At 49.6% G+C, this 26,603-nt stretch overlaps 11 protein-coding genes across 11 annotated transcripts; 6 read left to right on the plus strand and 5 right to left on the minus strand.

Moving 5' to 3' along the window:
* Positions 1 to 382: 382 nt before the first annotated feature.
* Positions 383 to 1,317, minus strand: GUITHDRAFT_137638 (hypothetical protein; the record flags this gene model as incomplete). The annotated part of the gene is made up of 7 exons (XM_005834411.1): positions 383 to 439; positions 491 to 535; positions 587 to 647; positions 704 to 772; positions 823 to 872; positions 914 to 1,012; positions 1,231 to 1,317. 7 exons carry the CDS (start codon positions 1,315 to 1,317, stop codon positions 383 to 385), a joined length of 468 nt encoding a protein of 155 aa, XP_005834468.1.
* Positions 1,318 to 1,983: 666 nt separating this feature from the next.
* GUITHDRAFT_86396 (hypothetical protein) lies at positions 1,984 to 3,658 on the plus strand (the record flags this gene model as incomplete). Its single annotated transcript, XM_005834420.1, has 14 exons — positions 1,984 to 2,008; positions 2,147 to 2,216; positions 2,280 to 2,311; positions 2,358 to 2,459; positions 2,507 to 2,587; positions 2,638 to 2,700; positions 2,746 to 2,802; positions 2,850 to 2,900; positions 2,945 to 2,997; positions 3,042 to 3,093; positions 3,145 to 3,236; positions 3,287 to 3,365; positions 3,418 to 3,477; positions 3,530 to 3,658. Exons 1-14 carry the CDS (start codon positions 1,988 to 1,990, stop codon positions 3,656 to 3,658), a joined length of 942 nt encoding a protein of 313 aa, XP_005834477.1. The 5' UTR covers positions 1,984 to 1,987.
* A 709-nt stretch (positions 3,659 to 4,367) lies between these two features.
* GUITHDRAFT_137640 (hypothetical protein) lies at positions 4,368 to 6,535 on the plus strand (the record flags this gene model as incomplete). Its single annotated transcript, XM_005834412.1, has 8 exons — positions 4,368 to 4,427; positions 4,521 to 4,679; positions 4,725 to 5,404; positions 5,749 to 5,845; positions 5,892 to 5,993; positions 6,040 to 6,122; positions 6,316 to 6,394; positions 6,458 to 6,535. 8 exons carry the CDS (start codon positions 4,368 to 4,370, stop codon positions 6,533 to 6,535), a joined length of 1,338 nt encoding a protein of 445 aa, XP_005834469.1.
* Positions 6,536 to 7,037: 502 nt separating this feature from the next.
* Positions 7,038 to 7,815, minus strand: GUITHDRAFT_152126 (hypothetical protein; the record flags this gene model as incomplete). The annotated part of the gene is made up of 1 exon (XM_005834413.1): positions 7,038 to 7,815. A coding segment is annotated over exon 1 (431 nt), but the record flags the coding sequence as incomplete, so codon positions are not given.
* A 742-nt stretch (positions 7,816 to 8,557) lies between these two features.
* GUITHDRAFT_106928 (hypothetical protein) lies at positions 8,558 to 8,808 on the plus strand (the record flags this gene model as incomplete). The annotated part of the gene is made up of 2 exons (XM_005834414.1): positions 8,558 to 8,638; positions 8,689 to 8,808. The coding sequence occupies 2 exons, from the start codon at positions 8,558 to 8,560 to the stop codon at positions 8,806 to 8,808; spliced, it is 201 nt and encodes a 66-aa protein (XP_005834471.1).
* A 652-nt stretch (positions 8,809 to 9,460) lies between these two features.
* GUITHDRAFT_152127 (hypothetical protein) lies at positions 9,461 to 9,953 on the minus strand. Its single transcript, XM_005834415.1, has one exon. It carries the CDS (start codon positions 9,937 to 9,939, stop codon positions 9,502 to 9,504), a length of 438 nt encoding a protein of 145 aa, XP_005834472.1. The 5' UTR covers positions 9,940 to 9,953; the 3' UTR covers positions 9,461 to 9,501.
* A 2,163-nt stretch (positions 9,954 to 12,116) lies between these two features.
* GUITHDRAFT_162740 (hypothetical protein) lies at positions 12,117 to 13,623 on the plus strand (the record flags this gene model as incomplete). The annotated part of the gene is made up of 3 exons (XM_005834421.1): positions 12,117 to 12,878; positions 12,928 to 13,142; positions 13,196 to 13,623. The coding sequence occupies 3 exons, from the start codon at positions 12,117 to 12,119 to the stop codon at positions 13,350 to 13,352; spliced, it is 1,134 nt and encodes a 377-aa protein (XP_005834478.1). The 3' UTR covers positions 13,353 to 13,623.
* A 2,620-nt stretch (positions 13,624 to 16,243) lies between these two features.
* Positions 16,244 to 17,651, plus strand: GUITHDRAFT_69596 (hypothetical protein; the record flags this gene model as incomplete). Its single annotated transcript, XM_005834416.1, has 9 exons — positions 16,244 to 16,402; positions 16,455 to 16,555; positions 16,628 to 16,681; positions 16,735 to 16,802; positions 16,850 to 16,932; positions 16,976 to 17,149; positions 17,197 to 17,376; positions 17,424 to 17,531; positions 17,577 to 17,651. The coding sequence occupies 9 exons, from the start codon at positions 16,244 to 16,246 to the stop codon at positions 17,649 to 17,651; spliced, it is 1,002 nt and encodes a 333-aa protein (XP_005834473.1).
* Positions 17,652 to 17,697: 46 nt separating this feature from the next.
* GUITHDRAFT_152129 (hypothetical protein) lies at positions 17,698 to 18,573 on the minus strand. The gene is made up of 3 exons (XM_005834417.1): positions 18,305 to 18,573; positions 18,071 to 18,263; positions 17,698 to 18,025 (listed from the first exon to the last, which is right to left on the minus strand). The coding sequence occupies exons 1-3, from the start codon at positions 18,385 to 18,387 to the stop codon at positions 17,732 to 17,734; spliced, it is 570 nt and encodes a 189-aa protein (XP_005834474.1). The 5' UTR covers positions 18,388 to 18,573; the 3' UTR covers positions 17,698 to 17,731.
* Positions 18,574 to 18,582: 9 nt separating this feature from the next.
* On the minus strand, positions 18,583 to 19,341 carry GUITHDRAFT_43747 (hypothetical protein; the record flags this gene model as incomplete). The annotated part of the gene is made up of 3 exons (XM_005834418.1): positions 18,583 to 18,840; positions 18,882 to 18,966; positions 19,007 to 19,341. Coding segments are annotated over 3 exons (678 nt in total), but the record flags the coding sequence as incomplete, so codon positions are not given.
* A 2,756-nt stretch (positions 19,342 to 22,097) lies between these two features.
* On the plus strand, positions 22,098 to 23,175 carry GUITHDRAFT_152130 (hypothetical protein). The gene is made up of 2 exons (XM_005834419.1): positions 22,098 to 22,642; positions 22,678 to 23,175. Exons 1-2 carry the CDS (start codon positions 22,173 to 22,175, stop codon positions 22,988 to 22,990), a joined length of 783 nt encoding a protein of 260 aa, XP_005834476.1. The 5' UTR covers positions 22,098 to 22,172; the 3' UTR covers positions 22,991 to 23,175.
* Positions 23,176 to 26,603: the final 3,428 nt, after the last annotated feature.

The following is a 26,603-nucleotide window of genomic DNA, read 5'->3' on the forward strand; positions in this document are numbered from 1 at the left end:
GCGGCCGGGCCCGGCGGCGAACTTCATCATACACCGTGGCACGGTGACAGGCGGAGTCGGACGGTCACAGTGGAACTAACTTCTCACTGAGTTCTAGAAAGGTTGAGGGCATCTCTACGAATCAAAGCTACTAGTTGATTTGAAATGGTCATCATATCTCTGACTTGCTCAGATGATCGGATCATTGGTGGCACAGTCATAGGCTTCATTGAAGGAAGATAATCCTTTTAATCTAAAACATACTGAAGCACACGGGAAAAGATAGCGCAACTAGTTTTCGAGTCGAACTTGCAGAAGGACTCTTCAGGCTTTATCAGTACCTGTCTGACATACAGTGTCAGTTGTTAAATTAAATGACTTAGTATGAAAAAATCAATTACACCTATTTTCCAGCCTTGTCTGGTTTCATCCACTTTGCAAGCATTTTCGCTTCCTCTCCCTACGGTATGCAAATCATCGAATCATATGCAAACTTTGAGCCGAGTCTCACAGTCTCAGCGTAGATTTCCTTGATCTCATCCAAGTTGGCCTTGACCTGTTTTACATACAGAGCTCAGGGGGCACTCATCTTTGAGCAGCAAGGTACCTTGTCTTCCTCGGCCTTGGGATCAAATTCAGAAATCTGGGACTTAACAGTTTCGTTTGAGCTTTAGAATAATTTCCAGTCAGGCGAAATTCGTTTCAACAACAGTGCTTGTTCAACCTCTTGGCAAAAGTAGCAAAAGCAGTAGCAATGGCCCGGCTGAGGTCCTTCTCTTGTCCTTCTCCTAGCCTACATGATACATTCACTGACTCGCAATTTGCACTCAAGTGAAAGCGCACAATCCAAGCTTGGTTGTCTTGGCGTGTGCTTGAGCGAGCTCCTTCACGACCTCTTGTCAACACAGGTCCTAAACTTCAACACAACACTCACGATCCTTCCCGACAGGATGTTGCGGATATCATCTTCCTGCGTGCTATCGCCCGCATTGGCATTGGAAACGAACGCTACTGCACATGCTCCCAACACAATCTTCAGGGATATCAGTTAAAAGAGTATCTTCACAAGACCAAGAAAGTACCATGGAGACAGCAGCTGCAATCTGCGAGTTTGAAAGAATTCAGATGACATATCCACATTTGTCAATTCAGAATGTACAAGGAGAGACTTGCAAAGTCAATAGGGGGAACAGGTTGGCAGAGGGAGAGAAGTTGAGACAATGGTATATCATAGAAGCAAACTAGTAGGACCTGGAGGCGTCGCTGGCGCCATGGCGTGGGAGTTGGGTTCACCTTTTCCTCCACCATCAATCGCTCACCATCGCTTCCAGCCAGCATGTTCTATTTCCGCTGCTTCTTTTTCGGGTGGCCTTCCGACTACCCTCAGTTTGACTCATACCACCCACCCATTGCAGCTGACCACCCTCAGCGACTCAGACAACAGTGCCAGGCTGACTCCGGGGTAGGGTCTCCGACTGAGAAGGGTTCACTCACAAGGGATCCGATTATCATCCGATGATCAGGGGCCGACGAGTCGCCCGGCGGGTCGGGTCCGATCGCCGGGTGGCCCCGCGGGCCGGGCCCGGCGGCGCGGCCAGTCACTGAGTGCCGGGGTACCGTAGGGTGGCACGAGACTCGCTCACCGGCGTCACGGCGCGGTCACTGCCCGGCGGGGTGCCGCCGACTGATCCGATGATCCGATCCCGGTGACCCGGCGTGCTCTCCTTCTCAGCCTGGCCGACTCGTCAGGCTGCCCGCCACACAGGGGGGCCTGAACGAGTCACTCATCGGATCAGTCCGAGTCCGAACCCTCGCCGGAAGACTCGGAGACGCGGCGGGCCCTCAGTCAAAGTTCCTGCCCGGCCTCTTTTCTTCAAGGCCCTTGTTTTGAGTCAACCGGCCGGGTTTTCATTTTTTTATATATACTTGTTTCTGGTGCGGACTCGCTGCTCATATGTTCATGAGCTTTCCCATTTGAGTAAACCTGTGGATAGGACAAAGGACAGGCATGCAGAACCAGTGGAAGAAGGTGAGGTGGTCGATGAGAGATGAGAGAAGGAGGATCCTGTGAGGTCGACACCTGAGTTGGCAATTCCCAACACATTCTGATATCTTGACATTCTGTGCTGCTAGAACGCGTTCAGTGCCTATCTAAGATATGGAACAGGTGCTCTTGATGGGCAAGAGCAATGCGGGGAAAACCTCGATGAGGTCGATTATCTTTGCGAACTACATTGGTAGAATTGTGATAATTCTTGCTGGTTCCACGTGTGGTGACATGATGTGTTTCTAATCATCAGCTAGAGAGACTACAAGATTGGGATACACTCAGGTTCAAGAGAACCCACGACAGGGTACCTAGGTGACTCTGTGTGCAGGATGTCGAACATTCGCATGTCCGTTTCCTTGGGAATTTAGTTCTCAATTTATGGGATTGTGGTGGGCAAGAAGCATATATGGAATCATACTTTGAGTCACAGGTATTGTTTAATTTCTTTGGCGCATGGGCTGAAAGTTTGCTTCATAGCGCGATCATATTTTCCGAAATGTTGCAGTCTTGATTTATGTATTTGATATCGAAAGTCAGCAGATGGCCAAAGATATGCAGGTATGCAAGGATGTTAGTTCTGTTATATTGATTTGTCTTCATTTTTAAAGTACTTCACGCTCTGCATCGATGCACTCAAAACAAACTCCGAGAATCCGAAAGTGTTCTGTCTGGTTTGTTAATTTCCTGCGTTTTGCGCCGTTGAATTCTCTGTGAAGGTCCACAAGATGGATCTTGTACCTGAGGAGACCCGCGACCAGGTGTTCGAGAAGCAGGTTTCGAGCTCTTACGGAGTTGTGGAGTGAAACTGATGTTGCTGCAGGAGGCCCTCATCCGAGGGGTGGTGGGTTCTCTGGATACCACATGCTTTCAGGTTCTCCTGCTCTGATTCATTTAGCAACTCACTCAGCGCGAAAGACCTCCATATGGGACGAAACTCTTTATCGGGCCTGGTCGCAGATTGTCTACAGGTTGATGAAGATTCGCAAGCTAAAGAGCTTAATCTGCCCTGCAGCTTGATTCCGAACGTTGCTGCACTGGAAAATCATCTTGCTTCCTTCTGTCAGGTATCGAGACCTTGCAATGCTGACAACTTAACCTACCGTTTCCTCTCAAAGGGATGTGGAGCAGATGAAGTAGTTCTCTTCGAGCGAGCAACGTTCTTGGTAATCTCTCATTCCACTCAAAAGGCGTTTCGAGACGTCCACAGGTGTCAACATAGCGCCATGTCTTTTATCCTCTTTGATTCTGTTTGAAAAGATTTGAGAAGATTTCGAACATCATTAAGCAGTTCAAATTATCTTGCTCGAAATCGCAAGCACAATTTAACAGGATGCAGGTGTGTCACACAATGTCGTGTTGCGCTGCAGAGGGTCTAATGCAGAATTCAGATCAAAAACAGCAAATTTACTGCCATCATCGATGCGTTCACCCCGACCACCTGCATCATGGTTGGTTTTGATGCAGTCAACAAGCCTTTCTTAATGAAATTTGCTTGATCAGGTAATCTGTTCGGATCCAGCAGCTCTACCGGCGATGACGCTTGTGAACATCAACAATGCAAGATCTTACTTTGAGAAGCATATTAGTATGGATATAGGAGGGGAGGCGAGCAGCGGCAAAGCCGTCTGAGCAAGTTGCCACTTGAATGAATGTAATTTGACGGTAATCGGCCGGGCCCGGCCCGCGGCGGCCGCAGCCTCAGACTCCCACTGAGCCTTCGGCAGATGGCTGGCAGGCTGAGCACGTGACTCACGGCGGGCAGCACGGCTGTTGCAGCACTGCACTGCACTGTGACTGGCACTGCAGTTCGGAGTTCATTCCGCCGCTGAGTCAAGGGCAGGCGGACTCTGAGGCGGGTTCCGGGGTAGGAATGAGCGGGGATGAGGGCCACCAGCTGGCAGAGGCTTTGAGACGTTGGCGGGATATGGAGGGGAAGGGGAAACGACAAGAGTCAAGAACAAGGAAGGCAAGAGAAGACAGAAGAAGAGATGAGAGAAGAGAAGAAGAGAGAAGAAGTCCTGAGGGCAGCGAACAAGAGAAGAGATGGGAAGAGAGCAGGAGGAAGGAGTCAGGATCACAAGCACGAGTAAGATGACCAAGGGAAATATGCTGAGAAGATTAGATGGTTCGAGAGCTTGAAGTGAGACTCTAGAGGATCCTCTACTCGGCTATATGAGTAAACCATCTGGTGAAGAAAAGAGACATGTCCTGGGTATTAGTAAGGCACATAGAAGACGGGAGGGAAGCTTATTTCTAATGAGATATTAGCTGTGATGAACAAATGGGGAAAGAGCATTTCAGAGTATAAAAACTAAGACTGACTCAATTTGCTCACAAGATGTCTTCCGAGGATGCAGCTCTGTCCGCCATCTACAAGGCCGCAGATGCCCTTCTAGATGTCAATTCAAAGTTGACGAGCGAAGGAGTAGACGAATTCTCAGCTGTACTCAATCTTTTTCTTGTTACAGTTTTCTTTGTGACATAATGGCAGAACGCTTCTCACTTTCAGTGCATGATGGACAATGCGAAAGTTGGTCCCAAGTGCAAGCAACTCGCTTTGAATGTGTTGCCGAAGTACGTCAGCAAGTTTCCTGAGATGGCAGATTCTGCCCTGGATATCCTCATCGACTTGTTCGAGGAGAGCGACAAGGTAATAGTATGCTTTCACAATTTTTTTTCGTGACGTTTTTGTTAGTATCACCTCAAAGCCATTCAAGGATTCCGTGTCATTGCCAGCTCAGCTTCCTCTCCCGTGATCTCCAAGCTGGTGGGAGTTCTTGGACAAATCATTTTGTCAGAGGATGAGAAGGAAGTTGAAGCAGTCAACGATGCGTTGGTTCAAGCTTTAGAGAGGGATGTGAAAGCTACTCTTTCAGCGCTGTTTGAACAGATGAGCTCAGATGAACAGCTTCGGAGCAAAACGACATCGTTCATTCAGAGAGAACTCATACCACGGGCAAACTCCCTTCTGAACTCATCTGATGAAGTACAATCTTTTGTTTCGGAAAACTTGAAAAGAATCATGGGCTCTGGCATCAATTCAAAGGAATTCAATCTGTTCATGAAAGTTTTGTTCTGCATGAACAAGTACAAGAATGGAGAGGAGGGAGCTAACGAGCTTTTGGACTTTGTTCACACGTCTATCGATCTTAATTCGGACTTTTCTCCGAATTCAGATCAAGCGGACAAATTCATTCTATGTGCAGGCAGCGCAAAGCTGATCTTCCAGCACGGTGCTTCACCATACAAGCTTTTCAGCTATATTTCCAAGAAAGTTCTGCCTAAATTTGAAGAAATGAGCGAGACTCATCAAATAAGCTTGCTGAAAACCGTTGCTGAAATTTCTCCATTTGCGCTAGGATCGTCAGCGAGAGAGTGAGCCTTCTTTGCAGTGACTCAGTCGAACACTGAGGTGTGACAAAATTGTCAGATGCCTCCCGCATCTCTACCCACTGTTCTTTTCACATGTTCCGAAGAAGACTGAAGCAGAGGAAAAGATAAACTTTCTCGCTGGGGAGTGCTTGCTTTATGCATTTCACCAGGTCCATTCACGATATCTTCCAAGTGCTCCTGTGCTAACTTGCATGATGTCCAGCTTGGATCGAAAGTTCCTGGGTTCCTTCATGCACTTTGTGGAATCAAGATCAACACAGGACAACCAGAAAACAGGTCTGTAGTACCTCACGTGGTAGTGCATTGATGACTCGAGACCTCTACAGATTAGATGAAGATTTCAGCGCAAAGCTCAATCAATTGCACACTTCCTTATCCTTGATGCTTTCAGAAAGCAAAAAGTTTGCAGCAAAGCTTCGAGAGGTAGTTTCCTCCATGATGAATTTTCAGACTGAATGGTAGCCTGAAGGTTCAAAAGAAATTGAATGAGGAAAATCCGACAACGGATAATGCCAAGAAAGAACTACAGACCAAAAAAGAATCCTGCTTGATGTCTTTGAAGTCCTGCACGGTATCTCAACCTGTGCTTTGCATATCATTTCTTATTGTTGGAACAGAACATCATCGCCATGGCAAACAGTTTGAAGGAGCTCAACTTGAAGGATCCCAAATTCTTGGCAGAGAAAGCTGCAGTCAACCTGTAAGAAATTCAAGATAGAACTTTGCTCTTTTGACGTGTTGCAGATCGTTTAAAGCGAACAAACAAGGACAGGCTGTTGGCAATAAACGTCGCCAAGACTCCAGCAACAGAGGAGGAGGCAATGCTGACCGCCCTGTGAAGCGGCAGGTAGGGCATAGAGCTGCTGTTAAGAGTTGGCCTCACTCTTGTGCAGGCACAAGCGACCAATGGCGGAGGGCGACCAATGCGCGGAAGCGGCTCTGGTGCTGGGTTCTCAGGACGCGGGCGAGGAGGTGATGTTGTTGTGTTTCTGTGCCAGTCCGTTTCCTCACGCTCTCCTCCCTTGCCAACAATAGGACAATTCGGAGGGCAAGCAGGCGGCCGAGGAGGACGAGGCGGCGGAGGCGGGCGAGGTGGACGAGGACAGGGAATGATGTACGGTCGAGGAGGCAGAGGCGGACGTGGGGCGCGAAGATGATGCGATACCGAGGGAGGAAGTGAATTTCTTTCAACACCATGACAATGCCGCACTCCTCGTGATTCTCATTGAGTTAACAAGATTTTGCTTTAAAGATTTCAACCCCATCATGATTGCGGGCTGCTCATTGCTGTGCTAGGGTCGATGAACCAGTCGGAGTAACTGCCGTACATTTGCACGAGCCCCCCGCTGGGAGAGAACCCCAGCTTAGTAGCTTGTATCTGCGACCTCCTTCGCTTCCCCTCGTCTGGCGTCAACATCAGAGAATCCGGTCCAGACTTGTCTGTAGGAGATGAAGGCTTTGCTTCCTTTGCCCAACGAGAAAGGCAGTCTTCGAATGTCGTGAGATTCCTGATCATGGGCTTTGACTGACGCACGTACTTGCAGAAAGGACCTGTATACTGAATGATGTGGCTGTATTCTGTCATGTCAATCAATTTCATGCCTTTGCACATTTCAAAAAACTTTACCCTTGTTCCGGAACTTATCTGCGAGCTCATCCTCTTTGATATCTGCTTCGGGTTTAATCTGCACATTCAAAGAGATTTTATGCGTCTTGGGTGCAAACAAATAGTTCTTGCGGCTTTCAGGAAACTTGGTGCTTCTTGACAACCTTTCAGCCCGTAAAATCTTGCGCGAAATCTCATCGTTGATCGCTGTGAAAGTATCTGATGGCTTTGCTTCACTTTTCTTTGCCACAGGGTGGTGGTGCAAGGGTACATGGCTAGGGAAGATGTAACTTCTGTGTGGTGTGATCAGATCTGTTACGACGGTACGCGGAAGCCTCTCTTCAGTGTTGATCAAGTCCAAGGTGTGCAGTACTTCTTTTGAATTCACTCGTTCAATTCTATTCTGTGCTTGTGAGTTCTGACTAAATCTGGGTGCTGGGAAGTCATCCTCTTCATCTTTTACAATTTCATTCGCGATACGAAAAATGTCTGTGGTCCGATAAAGCTGCGACAATCTCTTGTCACGCATTCTAATTCTGGCTTCTGCGTGATTGCATCTTCCATGAAAGCTCTTCACTGACACCTCAATGTGCTGGTAATCACGACCCACTGCAAGGCAATCGCTTTATTTTCCCACAAATCTGGCACGGATTGGTGTTGAAATTCAATCCCCTTCCCAGTGAAACTATCACCTCTTCTGTTCTTTTCTCCTTCTCTCCACCTCTGATCTATGCTTTCTTCTCATCTCCTGCTCATCGCAGCCACCATCGGGTAGATTCCCTTTGCTAATTCTCAGTTAGGAGATAGGTCCACTGTGGCCCTTGCATACCCCCACCCTTCTCATCAAGTACCCCACCTTCCCTTATGAAATTACCCCCCTTGTTCACTGTGCACACTACCCTTCATATCCTTTCAAACTACCCTATCACTTGCCTCTTCCTGTCAGTACCCCTACCTGTTTTCCATAGCTCTTACTCACGGGTCCTCGACGTCTGTCGATTGCTGCCGATCTATTTCGGGACAGGACAACATCGCAGACGAAGAGCAAGGCACAGCAGAGAAAATGAAAGAAACCTGCTGGTGCGGCAGATAGCCTAGTCGGGCTCCTTGCAAGTTGAAGGAGAGATTCAAATTGAAGAATTATTCGCAGTTTTGCATCATGTTATTAGTGACAACTTGCGTTGAATACATCAAAATCAAGACAGGAATATACTGAGTGTTAGACGAAATGAGCGAAGCACTGAGTGAAACTTAGCGGCATCAACAGCGAGAGATAATATGGATAAGAAACCTTAGCATCATATTCTACTTCTCCGACTTTTTCAAAGGATTTGTGTTGTATACAGTGCGGGGGGGCAGGATTTGTGTTGTATACACAGCACTGCACACAACACGTTGTACATTGTGTATACAACAATTTGTTCTAGTTGCTGATTGAATTTGTAGATTTGTCCTGATAATTGACTTGTTTTTTCATTATTTGGTTGGTACTCTCAATCGAGTCAATAGGAATCTTGTTCTGATCCAGCATGAATTTGACGTTCTTACAGATGTTTGGAAGCCTCACTGCTGTCTTTGGAAACAAGCAAGAATTCGAGTCTCTCGACTTTGTATAATCGCGCTTTCTGCTTCCAATTTGCTGACACGACTGTATCTGCAGTGGCCTGATACCAACATGAACGGATATGCCTATTTCCATCGCGTTGACCGAACCAATGGAGGCGATGTCAACGCCACTCATCACACTGGTTACGCAAAGAAGCACCCCTTTTGGTATTAATCGCATATGACCTCAATGGTCTGATGTTTTGTGATTAATTAAATTACGCTGTTTTGCTATTTTTGCTATGTGTCTGTAAGTGAGCTTAAATGCTTGTTCGTGTGCCACGTGTCAAGAAGGTTATAACAAATATAATGTTCTTTGAGCAAACTTGGCGAAAGTATATCATTCTACAACACCAGAGATGATTTGTCCCCATGTGATACAATGCAATATCCTCTTCAGGTTGAGAGTGACACAAAACCCAATGTTTTGTATTTTGTGCTCCAATGGAGTCTTTGCGATGTTTTGATAATCACCTTATGCCTTGGATTCCTGAGTGCGTTCTCATAGTAATTTGCCATCACCAGAATAAGAATCGAACTAAACATCTGAGCATATTCGAGGATAACCTAGATTTGAATGATGTGTTCATGTTAGATCATATAGACTTTACTAAATGATTGAATGTGATGCCATTTTCTCCGTTGATTGAACGTGATAATCACCTCCTTTGTTTGGCAATGTTGAATCACAATATGTGCAGATTGTAATGAACCGCTTCTCAACTTTGGGCTTAGTGATGTCTGTTTCTATGTCTTTGATCTTGTACAAAGGCACGGAAGACTTTAAGACATCTTGGAAGAACTGGACATCGCATTGAAACTCATTTCAGAAAAAACTTGCACATTTTTATTCTCATACAAACACTATTTAGACTTGAGTTCCGCGAACATCATCCTCAGCCTCCTGTTGCTGCTCAGGCTGTCTCACAGCTCCCCACACAGCGCCGATAGGCACTCCGTAGATGGCGCACTCCTGAGGAGTGAGCTTGTCTCCAGGGAGCTCAGGAGGAGCATTGATGACTCCCGGCATCGAAAGAGGAGCACCGGGCATCAACGGGGCACCAAAGGAAGGAAGGAACGCTGGAGGAGCTACATTGGAAGCAACAGGCGCCTGGCTTCCGGAAGCGTTCTGATTGGGAGCCTGAGAGAAAACAGGAGCCCCAGGGAGGAATGGTGCTCCAGAGATCAAAGGCGCTCCAGCCATGATAGGAGCTCCAGACATCATGGGAGCTCCAGAGATAAATGGGGCTCCAGCGACGGGACCAGACACAGGGAGGGACGAATACATAGGAAGGGATTGCGCCATGCTTGTGGGAACTCGCGTCGGCAGCAGCCCACCCGTAGGAAATAGAGGCACGCGCTCGTTACACCTTTACTACCCACCCCCTCGATCCCTGCATTCACCCCACTTACATGAAAAGTTACCCACCCCCCTTATCTTCCCTGAACCCGTCCACAAACCTACCTTGAATACCAACACCCCCCCCACCCCTTCAAATTCCGATTCCAACGTTCATTCTACCCCACCTGTACCCACCCATAGAAAGCAAAACTTCAACCCCCCCTTCTCCACCCCCCCATCCCCACCTCCTTCAGTTTGACCAGGAAGTCAAGGCCTTCTACTCAAGCATTCCATCGATAGAGCCAAAGGTCTTTTACTACTATCCTTCAGGCTGTCGATGAGCATCCGCATGCAACTCAGCTCATCAGCTATTTGTCCTACCCCCACCCCTACCACGTAGTATCACTGCAGGCCTTGAACCCCCGGCCCTACATCCCTGACGGTGCCCCCGGCATCATCACCACCCCCGTTCTCCCCATTTCGGATTTGCTTTAACAAAAGTACCCCTACTCATTATTGTTCACTTCCATCGGATAACCGTGCCAGAGGAGTACCCTGTCATTGCGTACCCTCCAGTTCTAGAATTTTCCAACCTACACCCCCTCATTTCCTGCCCCAAAAAAGAAATTTGAAAATTTGCATGAAGGTTGTGGAGAAAGGTTCAAATATTGTCTCACACAATGTTGAGAGATGTACTTTGTGAACGAATACCGAACTATTGCATCGATTGGAGTGACTCATTCATGGGGTACCCCCTGGCTTTAGCGAGCCTCTGTACCCTTGCTACCCCACTCCCGGGGGGTAGACCGTACTACCCCACCTGATAGCTTCGTGTCTACTCACTCTACTCATTGGACGGACCGTTCCAGGTTTCCGATCGGATATTCGTTCCCCCACCCTTAGGCCCTGGTATTGAAATTACTCAAAATATAAGGACCCTACCACATCAAATGTGTTCAACTACCGGGTACATCAGAGTTCCTCCTCAATTGAGTATATCGCATTTAGTAAGACTTCGCCAGTGAAAATCCCGTTGGAAAAAAAAGTTTGAAACTTTCTAACTGAAAGCCTGTTTTGAGTTCCAGGTTTGTGAACTTGTGATCAGATAGGAAGGCACAGAAACACAGAAACACCGTCACCGGGCAGAAAACTGCATCCGGCGGCACAGAAAAGTTTCAGGTCAACAAGGGAAGAATGAAGCCGAATATAAATGACAAGAGCGCAATACTGGCAGACAAACTTACAGGTCCTTGCACATGTGGCCGCGTCATGTACTAGAGTCAAAAAAAATCTTCGATGATGACTCAGTGATTGAATGCATTCGCCCAACTTGACACACAGACTAGTAAGTGAAAATGCCAGCTCCCGAGTCCATCGGAGCAGGCCGGGCCCCCCGTTTACACACCATGGAATGTGCGCTCAGTAGTCGCCCCAACACAGATGCGTCTTACCTCCGAGGCTCGTAGTTGGGTGAAGGCAAGCCTGGAACTTCGGAAGGGTCCAACCTATCGACAAAGAGGACTCCCGGCGCCTGAGGGCCGAACAGCCTCCTGAGCGCCGCCTCCGAACGAGGCTCGGGCCCGGCCCGGCCCGCTGCCTCACTGGTAAAGGGACCGGTGCGGGCTTGCGACTCATACCGTCACCGTAGGCTGGGCCGCTCGGCGCTTTTGTGGCGTGTTATCAATAGTGGAGATGGGGGGTAGGGGTTCAGATGTGACGGGTAAAGAGAAATCTGGCAGGGGTGGGGGTCTAAATTTATGATCATGGAACCAACAGAAACTTATTGAAAGAGCGGACTCTTACTCTACTGGGGTAGAGAAATGATGGGTAGTACTGGATTTGTTGATGGTCAGGGTAGAATTTGTATTTTTAATCCGGGGGTAGGGGTAATCATACAGAGAGGGGAGGCGGGTACGAAGGGGGTCAAGGATGATGCGTCACAAGGAATTCAGTCGTCCAAGAGCTTCAGGGGGTGGGGTGGCACTCAAATAGGTGGTAGGGGTTAATTAGTACCCGTACATTATATTCCTTTTCATGGTAAAAATAAGGGGTATGCATGAATATATGATGGTAGGTTAATGATGACCCTACGAAGTTCCGTGGTCCAACCTGCACCCGGCCCCCATCGAACAACCACCGCAATGCTGCGAGCTTTGTCTGCAGCCGCATGCGCCGCTGCGATGCTCGCATCTGCTGATGCCTTCCTCCCCTCAACACCGCTCTCAAATGCCGCAAAGATTCGCCCTGCTACATCTCGCATCTCGACCATTATGTCGGGTGAGCCAGTGATCAAGCTGGGTACCAGAGGTTCTCCTCTTGCCCTCGCGCAAGCTTACGAAACGCGTAGAAGACTCGCAGAGTTGTTTCCAGAGGAGCTTGGAGAGAAGGGCGAGAAAGTCTCGATCAACATCATTAACACTTCAGGTGACATGGAATTGAGTAAGGCTCTCTCGGAGATTGGGGGAAAGGGATTGTTCACCAAGGAGCTCGACGTCGCGCTTCTCAAGAAGGAGGTGGACTTCTGTGTTCATTCGATGAAGGACGTGCCAACATATCTTCCTGATGGTACTCACTTGGAAGCAATGCTCCCGCGTGAAGATACCAGAGATGCTTTCATCTCTCCCAAGTATCAGTCCTTCGAAGAAATGCCAGAAGGAACAGTCATCGGCTCTGCTTCCCTCCGTAGGCAGGCACAGATCTTCGCAAAGAACCCAAAGATCAAGTGCGTCAACTTCAGAGGAAACGTTCAAACGCGTCTCCGCAAACTTGATGACGAAGTTGTGGATGCCACGCTTCTTGCACTTGCAGGACTCAAGCGCATGAACATGGCAGATTGTGTCACGAAGGTCTTGGATTGGGACGAGATGCTCCCTGCTGTTGCCCAGGGCGCTATTGGCATCCAGGTTTGAATGGCAACAAAAGGATGCAACTTGCGATGATCAGTTTTCACAGGTTCGATCTGACGATGATAAGACCTTGAAGTATATCAGTGCTCTCAATCACAAAGATACGAAGACTTGTGTTGATTGCGAGCGTTCATTTCTGGCAACTCTTGATGGATCTTGCAAGACCCCCATTGCTGGTCAAGCAAGAATCATTGATGGAAAGATTCACTTTAGGGGTCTTGTTGCCTCACCTGACGGAAGCAAGATCTTCCGTGCAGAGAGGTGAAGATTACCTTGACTGTTTGTCTTGTATTTGATTGTTTTCACTTCTGCAGGGTGGGTGACGTGTCAGACTACATGAAGATTGGCAAGGACGCAGGAGAGGAGATTAGGAAGGAGGCTGGAGAACAATTCTTTGCTGATCTGCTCGAGTATGTACAGGATATCCAAGCTGCCAACACCAAGCCAACCAAGGCTGCGGCGAACAAGTGAAAATGATTCGAACAATTCAATTCTATCATGTCCAACATCTGTAAGCTTATTCGATCAGTTCGAAACGTCTTGCGAAGCATTTGTGTTCAGCAGCTGAGGGGACTTCGAGCCTATCAAGCGCTTTTAGGAGTCATCATGGATTCTTCACGAATGTGAACAGACTCACATGTCTCTGGTGCGGTTTGAGAACGTGCAGCAGTTCATGTCCCATGGCCTGTGGCATTGTCAAAGAAATAACTTGAGGAGAGAGAGTAAAATTCATAGAATCACCACGTTGTATCCTACATTCAAAAGCTCTACGACTTCGATCTGCGATTGCGGTCTTGCGAAGTGTTTTAACGAGATGCTGGTGAAGCACATTGTTTCAGTGGACGATTCAACTGTTTCTCTTTCGCACCTCCCCGATGGCGGGTGAATGTCACGATCGTGGAATCTACCGAGCGGGTCTAAAATTGTTCGCACGGCGACGTCAACCAAAGGCTCCATGGGCGTCGCCAGATGCTCAACCCCACCATCTATCCAAAGCCCCCTCCAGCCCTTGTGCCATGAGAGGATGGGCATGGCAACAAAGCCTGGCAGAGCCATGGAGGCGACAACAGCATCGATGAGTTCGTCATTGCTTGAAAACTCGCTGACGAAGCGCATCGAAAGGAGCGGCCAAGAGCAGATGGCAATGTGATATCGACCCGAGACTTGTTTGTAAAAGTCTGGCGGCAGCAAATCCTCCATCAACAGCCTGATAGGATGCAGTCGGTTGCAAAACCCGAAAAGCGGCTCCCGCAGGTGCGCACACACCATCGACTTCCACAGGCGAGGGTAGTGAGTGCGCAGCAGCAGCGAGGGATCCTTGTCTAGAAGAAGACAGATGGCGGATACGTTACCTGCACTGATGGCAAAAACTTCACATTTCTGAGCAACATCGAACTGCTCGTGGATGTACTTGCACACACCAACCTCAAATGCAAACGCCCATCCAGCACCATCAAAGAAGATGCGAGGTACGCCCTCCTTTCGCTTGCTGGGTTCAGGAGGGACACTTGACTTGAGTTTGCAGACGACCAGAACAACTTTGGATACTAATACAAAAACTGATGGCACGAACAGAACCAGGAAGACACCAATGGACAATGCCAAGTGCACGAGTGCAAGAAAGGGTCTGAGCACAACTGTCCATGTGCAGCACTTGATGTCTTCCACTTCAAAATCAATTTCCAAGGGTCTCTTATCTTCGAGGATATCGTCTTTGTTATCACTGTAAACATCTACCACGCGTATCGACTCTTCCGTGTCCAATGTGGGCACGTCCTTTCGGTCCAATGGTGACAGTTCATCTTTAAGTTGGAGTTCAATCAGGTGTGGCCTTAATATGCCAAGTTCGATGTCGTTGGCGGGTACTTCAGCGTCGCAGGCCTGATGTTCTGACATATCTCGTGCAACTTTCTAGCACGAGTCACTGACTCTCCAGGTTCACATCTGATTGATGGACGGTATTCTGAAGCTTGTTCTTATACGGTTCTGAAGCTTGTTCTTATACGGTTCTGAAGCTTGTTCTTATACGGTTCTGAAGCTTGTTCTTATACGGTTCTGAAGCTTGTTCTTATACGGTTCTGAAGCTTGTTCTTATACGGTTCTGAAGCTTCTGCTGTACTCTACTGTCATGTCCTCTATAGGAAACATCCACAGTGTCCGAACTGATTGCTACCTCATTTCGGTGACATACCCCCACCCCTTCTTTGTCTTATCGAAACGGGGTCCTTGAAATAAGTGCTTGTCTACCCCGTCCTTGCCCAGTGAAATTGGAGGTAGTGTTGCAGCCCCTCGAGGAGCGAGAGGAGCCGAATGCTCTGCAGGGTGACGAAGGAGCGAGCGACAATGACGAGAACATGCGCGAGGGAGGCGATGAGAGCATGCGCGAGTGAGGCGATGAGAACAAACATGATGAACTCAGAGGGGAGGAGGGGAGGAGGGGAGGAGGGGAGGGGAGGAGGAGAGGAGAAGCAGAGAAAGAACGAAGGAAGAAAAGAAAAATTCTGAGGGGAGGAAGACAAGAAGATACATGGATAACACAAAAGGAGGACATGACATGTTGGAAATAGAGCAGAGGTTGAGAGAAGTGAAGTGCACAAAAGAGTAACCAAAAGTTTGAACAAAGATTAAGGAGTCAGACTGGTTGGATCGAGCGGCAAGGTTACTTTTGACAACACATGGAAGCCGCTCGTCAAATTCTATCAACAATCGTTTGTTAATCGAATTTGAAGAGTGTAGGTGAAGTGAACTGAAAGAATACACGAGTTAATTGGGTTGGTGGCTGTAACAAGGACACAGCCAAATTTATGCCACTACACATGCGATCCGTTTGCATTCATACATTTGATCGCAACCTTTTCTGACGTTACCTCTCCCTACGACACTCACATTCCCTTCCTTGCAGGTTGGTCTTCGAAGCTGATAAAATGTCCGCTGTGGGTGAGAACCCAGCAGGCGCTGTTGCTCTCAAATCGATGAAAGATCAAGTTTTGTTTTCCTTCAAACGCACACACGAGATGTTTGCGGCAAATCATGGGTCCCGTCTGTCAGATATCGATGAAGCGAAGAAGTTGCGAATGTCGATGAAGCTTCGCGATGAATATTGGGTGGTTAAGGACTTGCCTCCTCCACAACCGGTCGCAACCAACAAAAGTGACAAGGCGAAGCCACCAGTTCCCATTTTGGAAGGTGAAGACAAAACAGCGAAAGAGCACTTGCAGAAGACAGCGATTGCGCGGGTGCACGAGGGAGACGACAAGACCAAAGCTGGAATTCCTGGTGGCAGTGGTGGGATGCAATTGGCAGTGTACAAGCCACAGGGTTCCAGCCAGGCTCTTACTGTACGTGGAGGCAAGGGCCTGAATATGCCACGACCGCAATGGCATGCGCCATGGAAGCTGATGAGAGTGATCTCTGGACATTTGGGTTGGGTTCGCTGTGTCGCCTTCGAGCCAGACAATCAGTGGTTCGTTACTGGCGCTGGTGATCGAACGTTGAAGCTATGGGATTTGGCTTCAGGAGAGGTAACTTAGAATATGGAGCAAGATTTTGTATATAACTTTCTATTGTGCAAAGTTGAAGATCACGTTGACGGGTCACATCAGCCCTGTCCGTGGTGTTGTGGTAAGTGATCGTCATCCGTATATGTTCTCAGTAGGCGAAGACAAGCTTGTCAAGTAAGTTTGAACTTGCAAGTTCTATCCATTCGGTGATGTTGGTGGGTGGACTACTGACTTCATTCTGATCAGGTGTTGGGATTTGGAATGCAACAAAGTTATTCGTCATTACCATGGACATCTAAGGTTCGTTGTCTCCTTGTATCCGGTACATTGTGAATCGTGATGGCTATTTGCAGCGGTGTTTACTGCTGTTCACTTCATCCAACTTTGGACGTCCTATGCACTGGCGGTCGAGACTCATCAGGTCTGCACGTGTCAACAATGTTTCGCAAGAACCATGACACCAGGCAGTGCGAGTGTGGGACATCCGAACAAAGAATCAAATTTTCTGCCTCTCTGGGCACAAGGACACAGTCGCAAGTCTCCTCACACAGGTCAGAACCTCATCTTATCGTTGGTCTGCTCAATTTCTTGCAGGGAGTTGATCCTCAGATCATCTCCGGCTCTCACGATTCCACCGTCAAGCTGTGGGACCTGGCGGCTGGAAAGGCCTACGCGACCCTCACGCATCACAAGAAAGGCGTGCGAGCTCTTGCGCTGCATCCAAACAAATATCTCTTTGCATCTGGATCTGCGGACAACTTGAAGCAGGTGAAGATCATGAGGCCTCTGCTGAGCTCAAGCTGACCCTCGCACAGTGGAAGTGCCCTGAGGGCGTTTTCATGAAGAACGTCGACCAAACGCCTTATCGAGCTGTGGTGAACTGTATGGCGGTGAATCACGACGACGTCATGGTTGCGGGATACGATAATGGATCGATCCGTTTCATGGACTGGAAGACTGGTTACAATTTTCACACTGAACAGACGCGGGTTCAGGTGACGCGAGCGTGAGATTTTAACACGCCCTTGTGACGTATCGGCAGCCTGGATCGTTGGAGGCAGAAGCAGGCATCTTCGACTGCTGCTTCGACAAGACCGGAACTCGTCTGATCACATGCGAAGCCGACAAGACAATAAAAGTCTGGAAGGAGGTAAACCAATGACATCGGTTGTTTTGTATGGTAAGGAACGTGCAGGACGAAAATGCCACCCCGGAAACACATCCCATTGAGTGGAAGGCTGTGGCACCAGGGACTGAGAAGAGATGGTAAATGTGTGCGGAGTTTTGCTCACAGCAGTTGTTGATCGGCAAGGATTGATTTCTTGACATGCTCTTCTGGAGCAAGTCATTTCATTGCATAGATCGCAGTCGCTTCAACCGTACGTGCCTCTTCTTTGTCGCCTCATCATCTTTCGCACCCGAGGAGGAAAGTTTTCGCAGTCCCTCTATCACCCGAGCATCAAAGTCCTTGAGTTTGTCTACCCGACGACTTGCGTGGCGATCCATCCGCGAGAGGAAGCTCTGCATGTCGTTGCGATTCAGCCGCGTCCTAGGAGCAGCCCCCAGCATATCCGGCTCGCCCTCCTCCTTAAGCTTCTTGTCCATAAGCTTCGCCTTCCTCTCCTCGTTCCACTTGTTGAGCCGCTTGCAAGAGATGTCAGTTGCACCCACCGGGAGCGAGGGAGTCACCTCGATGAGGTTGGACACGTCCTTGACGCTGCTGGTCTTCTGTCTGCCTGGCTCCGTGAATCGGAACCTGGGAGGCAGCTGAGGGATGGCAGTGTTGAGATCTCGTAACATTTCAGTTCGAGACTCGTAGACTTTCTTGCTTCCCGTGATCTTTATCGAAGATTTTCTTTGGGTTCCGTCCATGCCGAGCTTGCTATAAATCAAGTCAGACATGACGAGCAGGATGGTTGGAACCTGAAGAGCTCTTTCATTCCCGGTCTACGAATCTTCACTCGCGTTCCTTCCACATACAGCTTGCTCGCAATCGTCCTTGGCATTGCGATCTCGCTTTCTCCACGGTGAATCAGTCGCCACTGCCCGGTATCGCACGCTCCTTCCCTGGAGTCTCCGACTATGTGCGCATCGTCTTGGACGGCAGCAGAGCTTGGTGCGTATTCTTGAGCGTCTTCCTCCTGCTCGGAGCATGCTGATCGAGATCGCCGGAGGCTGCAGCAGCTGGGTCGCAGCTGTGGCTTGTGGTCGACCATTACACGGATGGTATCGTAGAGGCAGCGGTAGCAGAGCTTCTCAGTGACGGCGGTAGACGGGGACATATCTGGGCTCGAGTTGATCTCGATCAGCCAGACACGAAAGTCTCGATCGATGAGGAAGTCGTAGCCGAACAGCTCCGAGCTTCCCTTGCGGTTCTCCAGCAGGTCCTGTGCGCACATGACAGCCCAGATTGAGATGGACTGAAGCTGGGGGAGAATTTTTTCTTGCCAGACACTCTCCTGCAACTCAGTCACAGGCAGTCCAATAGGGTTGACTGCACCTGCCCCGTCGACGTCAGCCAGTTCTTGAAGGCGTCGAGATCCCACATCGATTCGTCTACAGCCTTTGTTGGAGCTACCAACACGCTCAAAGCAAAGCTTACCTCTCCTTTCTTCAAAATCTGACGCTTCTTTCTGCACACAATTATTACAAAGATGAGAGAAGCGATCGGTCAGAGTCTCTGAATTGTAGTCGGAGAGAGCAAAGCGAAGGTAACACTCGTCATAGAACCACACAGTGAGAGGATTCCAGTCGGTTACGAGAATCCACTGACGGATATCAAACTTCTTGTTGTTGATCAGCAGCGGGTTCTCGACGTACTTTTGCACAATCCATCTCTGCGAGTTAAGGCTACTTGCTCCCTTGCAGTGAGTGGTGAAGGAGAGAATGTCCGCGAGGCTTCTCTTGAGCTCAATCCCTCGTCCTCGAGACTTTCCCGCGGGTTTGACGATCCAGATATTCTCACCAACATTCATACAAGACTGCGGGTGATGATGAGAGATCCGCGAAAGTGCAGTGCGAGCTCGCGAAGCAAGGCTCTCGTAGTCTTGAACATGTGAGGAAGGAAACTTTTTGACACTTCTGCTCTCCACGTGCCTAGTGCCTTGTAAGAGAGCAACGAGACTCGATGCTTTCGTCGTCACGGCACTTTCGCATGTCTCTGCTATTTCTCCTCCTACTACGAAATGCACAGTTTCGACGGGACAAGGCTCTCCAAGGACTTCCGACCATTCTTGGGCAGACAATCTCGATCTTCCTGCTGTTGAAAGCTTGTCAGACAGGGCTGGTAATAAGCTGAGGACATGCCTGTTTCTTCGTCCTCTTCAATGTCTTCAAGGTCTATCGCTCGCACCAAGTCTTCACATGCGATCAAAGCCAAGACGGCTTTTTGAAAGTCTGGGGACTGGGTTGAAGGACGAGCGTCTCGAGGAAGCTTGTCTGCATGAGCAAGAAAGCTGGAGAGGAGGTTTTGAGCTGCGAGATTCATGAAATCTTCAACGAACGTGGCCACATCCTCTGAGTCATCGAGATCATAGCTCCTAGGAAAGAAGCTATCAGAATCAACGTCTTCAAACCAAGACAACGCTCTCAGGCTCTTTGAAAGTCCAACTTTGGTTGTCACATGTCGATTTTTGGCGAAGTGATTGACAATTTGATGAGGATTCAGCCTTTGAAAGTCAATTTCTGATGTCTTGACTGTCCATTTTAGATCAAACCCGAATTCATCTTTCTGTGTGCATTCTGACCAACCCCGGTCCAGAAGTGCGTCGCGAACTCCAGGAAAGTTACCACAGATGACGAACTTTTTCCTTGTCATGAATTAAATTTGGAATCAATACCTTCTTGACATTGTTCTTTGAGAAAGAAGAAAATCCTCCTTATTACAGTGATACAGTGCAGCAGGTTCAAAGTCTTACGTCGTTTCATATGTTCATTTCTGTATATTCCTCATCTTATTCGTAGGTAGATACTTTTGTTAGTGTGTCATTCATTTGCTTGCTGTCTGATGATTTCAAAGTTGTTGAAGAACATCTTCGAAGCATTCTTCCATTGTCGTTCTCATCGCTTTTTTCTGTTTCAACTACCAATTCCTGTGGAAGCCTTGGAAATCAGCGCATTTCCAACTGAAACACGACCCCCCCACCCCCACCCCTTGTACGACAGTATGGTCCCCTTCGTACTGATTTTTAACTTAACTTTGAGTAAAGATTGAAAGACTCCGCCGCCGGCCGCATTTTAGAGTTTCGGGTTTCGGGTTTAGGGTTTCTGGACCGGGGGTTGTAGTAGTAGTAGTAGTCGATTTTATTAGAATGCTAGAGTAGTTTAGGGTTTAGGGTTTAGGGTTTAGGGTTTAGGCGGTTATTCCAGGCACCATGGCGGTTATTCCAGGCACCATGGCTGCACGCGTGGTGTAGGGGAAGCTGCCAGGGCGCCAAGGAAGCTGCAAGCGAGAGGTTTGTATACTTCAAATAGCTTTCTAAGTATGGTTCTTCAGTATGATGAAAATGTTCGCAACCTGCTGTATCGGAGATCATGCCAATACACGCAGAGCGGACTTGTGGATGCCTCTGTCCTCGAAGCTGATCTCGTCGAGAGGGTGAAGAGCTTCGCGAAGCGTTATCCGAACAGCAGGACAGCCCAGGCTTGCAAGGCTGTGGAGGGATGCACCCCCGACGCTATCGCAGAAGCCATCCGCTCGACATGTCAGCAGGCACGACGTGAGCTTCTCCAAGAAGCGATGACTGGATGGAGTGACGCATCCAGAGAGTGGTTTATGCAGCAGATTGAAGAAGCCAAGAAAGAGAAGGTCGAGACATACACCGCCTCAGCAGGCAACGAGGTGACTTCCTTCATCTCCATGACTCTCCTGGGCATCTCCTCGGTGTATGTCAACCATGAAGAGAAGCTGAAGAAGAAATTTGAAGAGATCGGACTGATCGTAGACTCAGTGCAAGAGAGTAAAGCAATCATGTGGAAGGCTCCGTATAGACCCGAGATAGCGAGTGCTGAGGAGATCCCGGTGACTGTTTCCTTCCTCCGCAATGCACAAGCGGAGAAGCTCTGGCAGGGAAGAGAGGACTTCGCGATCGATGGTCGCAAGTTCACAGCTGTACATGTGAGCATCGTGCACGATCGATCTTTCAAGATTCGAGCCAAGAGAGGACCCTGGGGCAAAGGGGGCAGCTTGGCAGAGCTGACTCACCTGCTAACCTTGGGCGGCATGACAACGGCTGAGATAGCTGCCGTCTATCGCTATCAGCTGCTGCGCCAGTCCCTTGCAGCGGTCCAACTCCAGCCGCTGGCAGGCATGCTGGTCGCTGGGGCGCCAGGACAGCAAGTCCACAAAGGCTTAGGTCAGAAAGGCTTCATCGCTGTAGGGGCCAACGTCATCTGGAGACAGAGGGAGGTGGAGTGGATCGTCTCCTCGAGCTGCCCAGAGGCGAATGATACAGCATTTCGAGCTTTCCGAGAGAGCGAAGCGATGGAGGGAGTACACCTGACTCTGTTCAGCGAGGACCCGAAGATCAGAGAGGCGCTCGCAGTCGAGTTGACAGCTGATCGCTTTGTGTCCAGAAATAAGTTGAAGAAGGCATCAAGGATGCAGAAGAAGGCAGGCGGCAAGGACGGCAAGGAAATCAAGATCATCATCAAGTCGACGGCGGCATCTGGTCGCTTCACGAGGAAGGAGATGGAGGGGCTGTGCAACGGCGGCAACACGTCTATCGCAAGAGTCAAGAGAGTCTTGTTGGAGATCGCTAACAGGCTCGAGATCAACGTTGAAGGCATCGACATGGAGGAGGATTTGAACACCAAGTCCTGGAACGGGTCCAAGCTATGCATCCTCCTCGGCTCCACGGAGGATGCTCGACGCATGATGAAGGAGCTGCCCTTCTATCTCGAAGGCGCAGCAACCAAGCTCGAAGCAGTCGGCTTCGACAAGGAGCCTGACTCTGAGGCGGCTGGTCAGCGGGGCACCAGCGACGCAGCGCAGCGACAGGAGGAGAGCGAGGGAGAGTGGCTGGAGTTTACAGACCTGGAGAGGATCACAATGGAGGCAGCATCTCCGTCAAGCCAAGGGGACATGCAGCTCGTCAGCGAGCTGTCAGCAGTCATCGAAGAGGCAGCTTCTTTGAACGAGGCAGGGACGAGCGAGCCGATCAAGCTGGTCCTGGACAAGGCCGTTGGCAACCTCCACGACACGTTCTACTCTCCGGGGAGCCTGGAGTTCATGTCGCTGGGAGAGTGGGCGAAGATGCCAACGTTCTCAAGGAGAAGCTGGGGAAGTGGCTGCAGAGCAAGCGCTGGACTCGCGTGCAAGGAGAGAGCAAGAAGGCAAGGAGGGGCAGCGCGTTCTCGCCACGGGCAACGGCAGCTGCTGAGCTTGAGCAGGAGGCGGAGAGCGACGACATAGAGCGTCGATCTCTTAGCTTCCTGTTCATAGCACTGAGTAAATTCGCAGAGATGCATGTGCTGGCCTGCTCGCTGAAGGTGGACAAGAAGGACCGACTGCGAGTGGAGATGAGGGAAGATGACGAAGAAGAGGAAGACATGGAGGAAGAGCAAGGCGAGGGCGAGGAAGAAGACGGGGCGAGCCCGTACCGAGCTTGAGCTGAGCTCAAGGTAAGGAGAGAAGGTAGGAGGCGACCGAAGGCCAAGGTGAGGAGAGGCAACTCTCCTGACTGAGGCTGAGGAAGCTGAATGGAGGAGGAGTAGGGGGCGACCGAAGGCCAAGGTGAGGAGAGGCAACTCTTCTGACTGAGGCTGAGGAAGCTGAATGGAGGTAGAGTAGGTGGCGGGTTTAGGGTTTAGGGTTTAGGGTTTAGGGTTCCTTATTTCCTGGCAGGTTCCTTATTTCCTGGCAGGTTCCTTATTTCCTGGCAGGTTCCTTATTTCCTGGCATGCAGATTTGCGGTACCCCTGCGCTGGTGGAGTAAGAGCCGCCAGGAACGACGGAAGCTTGGGAAACCATTGAGAATGCTCCGAAGCATGTGGCCAATATCTATTGTGAACCCTGACGAGATCGTGCAGTACCGTACCTCCAGCTACCTCAAGAGGCAGACGGAAACTGGAACGATGCCGTCACCAGCTGAGCTTGTGCGACGACTGGATGACTTCGCAAGGCAGAATCCCAAAAGCAGGACGAGCAAAGCTCTGAAAGCCAAAGAGATATCCTTGGAAGCCTTAGCCGAAGCCATCAGTCACACATGCAGCTTTGCTGAACCTTCACCACTGGAGAGTCTGAAAGGTCTCGGGCAGTGGGGTGATGATGCCAGGCAGTGGTACCTGTCCGAATTTCTAGCAGACAGGCAACGGCAGATGGAGGCCAGGTCTTATGATGACCAGGGCACGAGTGTGCAGACGATTACCATGAAGGTACTAGGGATACCTGCATACTTCTCCAGACAGGTTGAAAACTTATGCGTCAAGCTGGAAGAGCAAGGCTTGATCGTAGATCAGACGCAAGACAGCAGGAGTTTGATCTTCAAGGCTCCCCTCAAGCCTGACCTGGCGAAGGCAGAAGAGATCCCAGCAGTGATCACCTTTGTCCGCAACGAGGCGGCAGAGAAATTCTGGAAAGGAGAAGGTACCTTTAAGGTGGCTGGAAGGAGGATCCTAGCAGTGAACCCAGCAGCCAACCCACCGATCTCGTTCAAGATGCGACCAAAGAAGGAGAACATGGGCAGAGTCGGAATCCTAGCGGAGGTGGCCCAACTCCTTAAGCTCAATGATTCGAGTACAGGTGATATATGTGAGATCTACAGGCAGTTGTGCTTGAAACAGGGCCTAGCAATTATCGACCTGATCCCAAACGCGGGAATGACAGTGAACCTCCCCCCCAAGAGGAACCTGCCGCCAAAGAAGGTGTTTGCAGCGGTAGGAATAGACACAGTCAACCAGAACAGAGAGGTAGACTGGATCGCGACTTGTTCGAGCCTGGAAGTAGCGGACATCGTCCTCCAGGCATTCGATCGACATGGAAAAGATCGAGCAGGAGTCACTTTGGGATTGGTCTCAGAGAATGACAAAATACTGAAATGGTTTTCAGTTCAAATGGAAGCAACGACTATGCTCAAGCATACGAAGAATGCTGTGCGACAGGAGGCGGCAACGGCAACGGGGGCAGAGATGCTGTACTCAGTGCAAATCTCCTCCCCAGTGCCATCAGGGAAGTTCTCTCGAAGTGAGATTGAAAAAATCTGCGCCAGTGACGAAACGGGCAGAGCCAAAGTCATCCGAAACATCCGGAGGTCTGTCGCATGCTGGGACCCACAGGTTGAAAAAGAGCTGCAACGGGTACACATCCAATGTGACGCAGAGACGGGGATGTGGGATGGGTCTGGAATTATTCTCAGGCTACGAAGTGAAAGGAGTGCAAGAAAGATGATGGCTGAATTCCCCACACACCTTCTCTGCTGGCAAGGCACAGTTGAGATCCAGACGACAGCAAGTAGTCTGAACCTCAAAGTGTCGCCTCAGGCAACACAGGATCAATCTGACCAAGCCAGATCACAAACGCCGGGAACCAGAGCAGGCGGAACCGTGTGGAAAGAGATTGAACTGAACTCAATCATCAACGAAACAAACCTGCCCGACGCGGAAGCAGAGGTAGTAATTGCTGAGATCAAGACAGCTATCGCGGAAGTAGTTAACAATGACCTACAACAGCAAGGAAAGACCTTACTTCGTCTTGACGATGCTGTGCACGACATGCAGGTCGCCTTAGACAGTCCAGGCAACGCGTCCTTCTCCACGCTGCAAGAATGGGCTGATAAAGGCACTGGAGCGACATGGGATACCCAGAGTAAGGGCTTCAAAGAGCGAGTCCAACGAATCGTTGAGAAGCATACATGGAAGGTCGCGAAGCGCAAGCAAAGCGCTTTTGCCCCCAAAGAAGAGAAGCAGTTTAAGACTGACCTGCTCTTCATTGCATTGAATAAATTCCTAGAGGAGACAGTAATCTCTTCGGTAGGAATGCTGGGAGATAACGACGAACTAAAGTTCATGTTGAGCACTGAACTACAGATGAAAGAGGCCGGAATGGAAGAGGAACCGGAGGAAGGGAGCAAGGCGGACGACGCAGAGGGGATGTCACTAGACTCCCCCCCTGCGGCACAAGCTTAATGGACGCAGGAACAGGAGGAGACGAGGGCAGGTGGGACAATTGGCACAAGGGTGAGGTGGAAGGACAAGAAGGTGAGAAAAACAAAGACAAAGAAAATCAAAAAACGACACAAACATTCGACCTAGTAGGGGAGATCCCCTGGAGTCGAAGGGAACAAAACAGAGAATATGGATTAGCGGCGCTACTCAACTCGGGAGAAGCTGGCTTTCTCTCCGAAGATGTTGTGGAGGCGATAATCCTCGAGGCAAGCGAAGGTATCGAACCATTGGAAGACAGATTTCAAGTAGCATGGCTACGAGACAAGAGGTACGCGAGCGCGCAAACTAGAAACCAGGTCGAGTCGCCGAGAGGGACTATTGTCCTCCCGAGAATAGTAGCTTGTTTGAGAGATCAAGAGGGGAGGACAAAGAGAGCAAAGCGACTACTAGCCGGGGCAGCTCAGCCATTCTTATTCCCGTGCGTAGAGAATGGCAATCATTGGATTCTACTAATGGCAGATTTTGACACAAAAAGAATACGCATTGTTGATTCACTCAGCACGGCTGAGAGAGACTTGGGGATTGTCAGAAGTCAAAGGGAGGCACAGTTTCAGCTGGAAGGCGCACAACGAATGGACTTAGCCACACTCGCGGCGACGATTGTCACGGAGGCATTCAGCGACCAGCAGGAACATGCAACGACATGGCGGGTTTACCTGTCAACTGAGCTACAACAAACAGACAATCACAACTGTGGGATCTTCATACTGTTGCATTTGCTGCTGATCGCAAAGACAAACAGACCGACACAACGAGACATCTCAAAAACAGGTAGGCAGCAAGGCGTCCCCCCACCCCAGCAATGGCTCGAGAGGATGAGGCACCGGCTGCTGGATGCGCTTTGGGTGGAGGATCCAGGAAAAGCGCGCATGCGAGAAACGATCAAAGGCATCTGCAGAGCTTTACAACACGCGCAAGATAAAGGGTACAAGGAATGGCAAGCAGCAGAGGTGACCCAGGCACAAGAGATGGAGCAGGGAGAGCAAGAACCGTGGCAAGCGAGAAACATGGCGGACCTGCGGACATATGAAAGGTCAGAACAGATGGACTCACTACCGCC

This window comes from Guillardia theta, assembly GCF_000315625.1.
Source record: "Guillardia theta CCMP2712 unplaced genomic scaffold GUITHscaffold_26, whole genome shotgun sequence".
NCBI lineage: Eukaryota > Cryptophyceae > Pyrenomonadales > Geminigeraceae > Guillardia > Guillardia theta.